The sequence below is a fragment of the Capsicum annuum genome, chromosome 3 (assembly GCF_002878395.1).
Source record: "Capsicum annuum cultivar UCD-10X-F1 chromosome 3, UCD10Xv1.1, whole genome shotgun sequence".
In the NCBI taxonomy this organism is placed as follows: domain Eukaryota; kingdom Viridiplantae; phylum Streptophyta; class Magnoliopsida; order Solanales; family Solanaceae; genus Capsicum; species Capsicum annuum.
The window spans coordinates 242,414,144-242,420,711 of NC_061113.1; the positions used below are offsets into that span (position 1 = coordinate 242,414,144).

Consider the following 6,568-nt stretch of genomic DNA (forward strand, 5'->3'; position numbering starts at 1 on the left):
TTCATCCCAACTCGCTTTTCAAACATCTTTTCCATAGAAATTATCGCCCTTCGTCTAAAGCATAATGGAGAACAAATCGCAACAATCAGCGAAGCATGCAGTGGCGACAGCTAGGTACCCAATGCATACCCTACCACCATCTTCAGCAGCAGCAACAGGAACAACAATTGGCGGAAAATGCATCGAGGGCGTCTGAATACCCGATATAGGTACCCTACTACCAACTACTTTAGCAGCAACAACATCAGCAAAAAGAACAAGAAGAACAACAACAATTAGAGGCGTTTTGGGCCTTCCAGCTCAAGCAGATTAAGGATAGTGACTATATGACTGAGGGTTCGTTTGGTAAAGTGTATAAGAATAATGTAGAATATGGTGTATTAGTAATGCATGCATTAGTAATGTTTCTATTAGTTATGTTGACATTATTTCCTATACGTTGTTTAGTTTGATATATTAGAAATGATGTCTTGCGTAGTTTTTATAGTATTTGTTTACTAAAATACCCCTTATATTCTAGTTTTGTAAAACGAAATGTAAGATAAAACAGATACGAAATAATACCAATCTGGCTTGTAAATCCAATTGTTAAAATTAAATATTACATGACCGGCATACACGTACAATGCACCTGCCAATAAACTATAATCTTGAATAATATATACATGAATATATTTTGTTCTAATTTAAATCAAAATTTTCTCCCATATGATTCTTCTGCACAACTTAACATGTTATCTAGCCCAAATCACCTATTTTCATCTCGACCTGCTTTTCGACCTTCTCCGTAGAAATTATCGCCCTTCGTCTAAAGCATAATGGAGAACAAATCGCAACATTGGTGGAGAATGCAGTGGCGACAGCTGGGTACCCAATGCATACCCTACTACCATCTTCAATAGCCGCAACAGGGACAACATTCGATGGAGAATGCAGCGACGACAGCTGGATCCCCTATGCAGGTACCCTAATACCAACTCCTTCAGCAGCAACAAAAAGAACAACAACAAAAAGAACAGGAAATGTAAGATAAAACAGATACGAAATAATACCAATCTGGCTTGTAAATCCAATTGTCAAAATTAAATATTACATGACCGGCATACACGTGCAGTGCACGTGCCAAAAAACTATACTCTTTAATTACATATATATATATATATATGAATATATTTTATTCTAATTAATATCAAAATTTTCTCCAATATGATTCTTCTTTAAAACTCAACATGTTATCTAGACCAAATCACATATTTTCATCTCAACCCATTTTTGGCAATCTTCTCTGTAGAAATTATCACCATTCGTCTAAAGCATAATGGAAAATAAATCGCAACAATTGGCGGAGAATGCAGCGGCGACAACTTGGTATCCAATGCAGATACCCTACTACCATCTTCAGCGGCAGGAAAAGGAACAGCAATTCGCGGAGAATGCAGCGATGGCGACTAGATACCCTATGTAGGTACTCTACTACTAACTCCTTCAGCAGCAACAAAAACAACAAAAAAATAGGAAGAACAACAACAGTTAGAGGCGTTTTGGGCCTTCCAGCTCAAGGAGATTAAGAATAGTGACTATATAACTAAGAGGTCGTTTGATAGACTATATAAGAATAATGTAGAATATGGTGTATTAGCAATGATGATATTAGTTATATTGGCATTATTTCCTATACATTGTTTGGTTTGATGTATTAGAAATTATATTTCTTGTATAGTTTTTATAAATATTTGTTTATAAAAATGGCCTCTATACTCTAGTTTTGTAAAATGAAATGTAAGATAAAACAAGTACAAAATAATACCAATCTGACTTCTAAACCCAATTGTTAAAATTAAATATTACATGTCTAGCATACACGTGCAATGCACGTGCCAAAAAACTATAATCTTAAATAACATATACATAAATATATTTTATTCTAATTAAAATCAAAATTTTCTCAAATATGATTCTTCTACACAACTCAACATGTTATCTAGCCCAAATCACTTGTTTTCATCCCGACTCATTTTTCAATCATCTTTTCCATATAAATTATTGCCCCTCGTCTAAAGCACAATGGAGAACAAATTGCAACAATGGGCAAAGAATGCAGCGCCGTCTGCTGGGTACCCAACAAGTGCCCTACTACCATCTTCAACAGCAGCAACAGGAACAACAACTGTAATACAAGAATAATCACGGGTATGAACTTATGAGGGTGCGCATTGGTCCCGAGACTTGGTGTGTGCAATTGAAGTATAGAAGAGATCCAAAACACACCAAAAAAATCAGTTCACTCTTACACTTGAGGGGCACCTCACCCTTGAGGGGCATTATGGATATTTTGTATTCCATTTTGTAATAACTATATAAGGAACATGTTAGGGTTTTATTTTAGTTAGTTGTCTTATGATATTGAAAGAACAAGAACACTAGAGAGCCTCCCTAAGCCGAAACTAGGACATGGCAAGTGTGGAATCACTTGTGAATGTGTATTAATTGGAATCAATGGTGCTTAAGCATTGAAATTCCTCTCGTGTCTTCGTAAGAGTGTGGTGTTGCTATCATAAGTTCTAGGGGTCCTTAGATTTAATATATCTCTAGGTTCTTGGGTATTATTATAGTGTATGTCTCACTATCTATCTCTACATTCCATGTCTTAGTTAGTGTTGTTTAGGGAAACCGTTGGTTCTTGTTGTTCATGTATTTTGTAACCGTTTGTTGTTGTTATTATCCTTATCATATTGTTGTCTATATTCTTATGTTCATCACGTTTTAGTGGCTATTTTGGTGTATAAATACACCTTGTTTCCTTGTATTCTTGTGTTGTTGTTATTTCGATGAAACTAGCTCTCAAAGGGATCCTCGATTCCTCTTGATTTGTAGACTGTTTTGAGCCTTTTCTTGTGTTCCTTGGTCTTCTTCTTGTATCAAACCGGTAGAGAGTACAGTGGCGGCGATTGGATACCTAATATAGGTACCTTACTACCAACTCCCTCAGCAGCTGCAAAAGGAACAAGAAGAACAACGACAATTGGAGGCGTTTTGGGCCTTGTAACTCAAGAAGATAAAGAATAGTGTCTATTTAACTAAGAGGTCATTTGGTAGAGTGTGTAAGAATAATGTTTAATATGGTGTATTAATAAAGTTGGTATTAGTTATATTGGCATTATTTCCTGTACGTTGATTGGTTTGATGTATTAGAAATGATATGTCTTGTTTAGTTTTTATAGTATTTGTTTGCAAAAGTACCTTCTACACTCTAGTTTTGTAAAACAAAATGTAAGACAAAACAGATACGAAATAATATGAATCTGACTTGTAAACAAGTCTTGTATAGTTTTTATAGTATTTGTTCTTCAAAAGCACCTTCTACACTCTAGTTTTGTAAAACAAAATGTAAGATAAAACAGATATGAAATAATATCAATTTGACTTGTAAATCCAATTGTTAAAACTAAATATTGCATGACCGGCATACACGTGCAATGCACGTGCAAAAAATTAATCTTGAGCGTGAAGGAGAACAAAAGACGAATGTTGTAGAAGATTGAAATTTTTTATTTCTTGGTTGACATTATTCTTAAGGATGAGATCAGAGAGGGAGGTGCTGGTTTTGGGCCCAGCATGCTTGGCTCTATGTCAAGTGGTGTTAGAAATTCTATCACTGATGGTACAGACTGCTCCAACTACGGTGATGATTAGAAGAACTGCGACAAGTGGTGTTCAGAATTTCTATCCACCCATGGGGCAGACTGTTTCATCTGAGGTGATGATTCGAAGGACTGCTATGTCTAGGGTTATTCAAACTGTGTACATCCAGCCTCAGGCGTGGTAGGCTGCTGAGGACAATACCAATGCTATCCAAGGAAGCAGTGGATAGTGGCATGTTGTTGAGGATAATATCAATGCTAATGGAGAGACCAGTGAACAGTGGAGGCTGCTGAGGATAATATCAATGCTAGCGGAGGGAGCAATGGACATTAGCAGTCGGCTAGCTGCTGAAGATAATACCAATGCCATCGGAGGGAGTAGTGGACAGGGTAACGTCAATGGTTAAAGGTAACCTTGTCATAAAATTTGTCAAATCAAATTGCTTTATTCCATTTTCGTTAAAGGTGGTAAGTTTTTCTTTTTCCTTTGAAGTTAAGACTAGGTTTGTTTTTTAAATTATAGTGTTTATTCTTTGTTTTAATTTCATTCTATCAGGTGGTAGATACAAATATTTTTGCTTTCTATTTGCTTGTCTTCTTGTATTTAGGCAACAACAACATACCTGGGGAAGGTTGGAAGGGGTAGAAGGGCGGTTTTTGATAGATCCTCCGCTCAAAGAGAATGTTATCTAAGCAGGACTTGTATTTAGGGCAATCCTAACTAAACTCGAAGGAAGTACTTGTACGAATTTGTGCTTCACTTATAAAAACACAAATCTTTTTTGCAATCCACATTGATGTATAGAGATAGGATGTACACGCCCGAGTCTAGACTTGTATCAATCACTTTTATATTTTGCGTCAGCAAAGAAAATGATTTGGCATATATGGATTTTGTGGCATTATTTCCTATATGTTGGCATTATTTCTTATACGTTGTTTGGTTTGATATACTAGAAATGATATGTGTTGTATAGTTTTTACAGTATTTGTTTTACAAAAGTACCTTCTACACTATAGTTTTGTAAAACAAAATAAAAAATAAAACAAATACGAAATAATATCAATCTGACTTGTAAATTCAATTGTTAAAATTAAATATTGCATGGTTGGCATACACGTGCAATGCACGTGCAAAAAATTAATTTTGAACACAGAGAAGAACAAAAGACAGATGTTTCAGAAGAAGGATATCACCAAGGCTATTGAGCGGATTGAAATTTTTTATTTCCTGATTGACATTGTTCTTAAGGATGAGATCAGGGAAAAGGGTGTTGGTTTTAGACCCGGCATGCTTGGCTCTATGTCAAGTGATGTTATAACTTCTATCACTGATATGATAGATGCTCCAACTGAAGCGATGATTATAAGGACTGCGACAAGTGGTGTTCAGAACTTCTATCCACCCATGGGGCAGACTGTTGTATCTGAGGTGATGATTCAAAGGACTGTTATGCCTAGGGTTTTTTTTATCTATCTATATCCAGCCTCAGGCGTGGCAGGCAGCTGAGGAAAATATCAATGCTAGCAGAGAGAACAGTGGATAGTGGCAGGATGCTGAGGACAATATCAATGCTAGCAAAGGGAGCAGTGAACAGTGGTAGGCTGCTGAGGATAATATGATGCTAGTGGACGGAACAGGGGACTTTAGCAGCCGGCTGGCTGCTGAGGATAATACCAATACTAGCGGAGGGAGCAGTGGACAGGGTAACGTTGATGGTTAAAGGTAAACTTGTCATAAAATTTGTCAATTCAAATTGCTTTATTTCGTTTTCGTTAAATGTGGTAACTTTTTTCTTTTTCCTTTGAAGTTTAGACTAGGTTTGTTGTTAAAATTACAATATTTTTCTTTATTTTAATTTCATTCTATCAGGTGGTAGCTACAAATATTTTTGCTTTTTCTATGTTTTTCTTCTTGCATTTAGGCAACAACAACATACCTGGGGAAGGTTGGAAGGGGTAGAACGTCGATTTTTGCTAGATCCTCCGCTCAAAAAGAATGTCATCTAAGCAGAGCTTGTATTTAGGGCAATCCTAACTAAACTCAAAGGAAGTACTTGTACGATTTTGTGCTTCACTTATAAAATTACAAATCATTTCTGCAATCTCACCTCGATATATGGAGATAGGATTGAATATACCCGCCTGAGTCTAGACTTTTATCAGTCACTTCTATATTTTGCATCAGTGGAGAAAATAATTTGGCATATCTGGATTTTGGGGCATTATTTTCTATTTGTTGGCATTGTTTCGCATTATTCTTATACATTGTTTGGTTTGATATACTAGAAATGATATGTCTTGTATAGTTTTTATAGTATTTGTTTCACAAAAGTACCTTCTACACTCTAGTTTTGTAAAATAAAATGTAAAATAAAATAGATACGAAATAATATCAATCTGACTTGTAAATCTAGTTGTTAAAACTAAATATTGCTTGACTAGCATACACGTGCAATGCACGTGCAAAAAATTAATTTAAAGCGCATAGGAGAATGAAAGACGGATGTTGCAGAAGATGGATATCACCAAGGCCATTTATCGGATTGAAATTTCTTATTTCCTGGTTGACATTGTTCTTAAGAATGAGATCAGGGAAGAGGGTTCTGGTTGTGGGCCCAGCATGCTTGGCTCCATGTCAAGTGGTGTTAGAACTTCTACCACCGATTTGACAGGTTGCTCCAACTAAGGTGATGATTAGAAGGACTGCTGAGGATAATACCAATGCCGGCGGAGAGAGCAATGGACAGGGTAACATCTATGGTTAAAGATAACCTTGTCATAAAATTTGAAAAATCAAATTGCTTTATTTCATTTTCGTTAAAGGTGGTTACTTTCTTCTTTTTCCTTTGAAGTTGAGGCTAGGTTTGTTGTTAAAATTACAATGTTTGTTCTTTGTTTTAATATCATTCTATCAGGTGGTTGCT

At 35.9% G+C, this 6,568-nt stretch overlaps 1 protein-coding gene across 1 annotated transcript; it reads left to right on the forward strand.

Moving 5' to 3' along the window:
* The first annotated feature begins 3,946 nt into the window (after positions 1 to 3,946).
* Positions 3,947 to 5,188, forward strand: LOC124896866 (nuclear transcription factor Y subunit C-4-like). Its single transcript, XM_047408721.1, has 3 exons — positions 3,947 to 4,031; positions 4,799 to 5,073; positions 5,129 to 5,188. The coding sequence occupies exons 1-3, from the start codon at positions 3,947 to 3,949 to the stop codon at positions 5,186 to 5,188; spliced, it is 420 nt and encodes a 139-aa protein (XP_047264677.1).
* Positions 5,189 to 6,568: the final 1,380 nt, after the last annotated feature.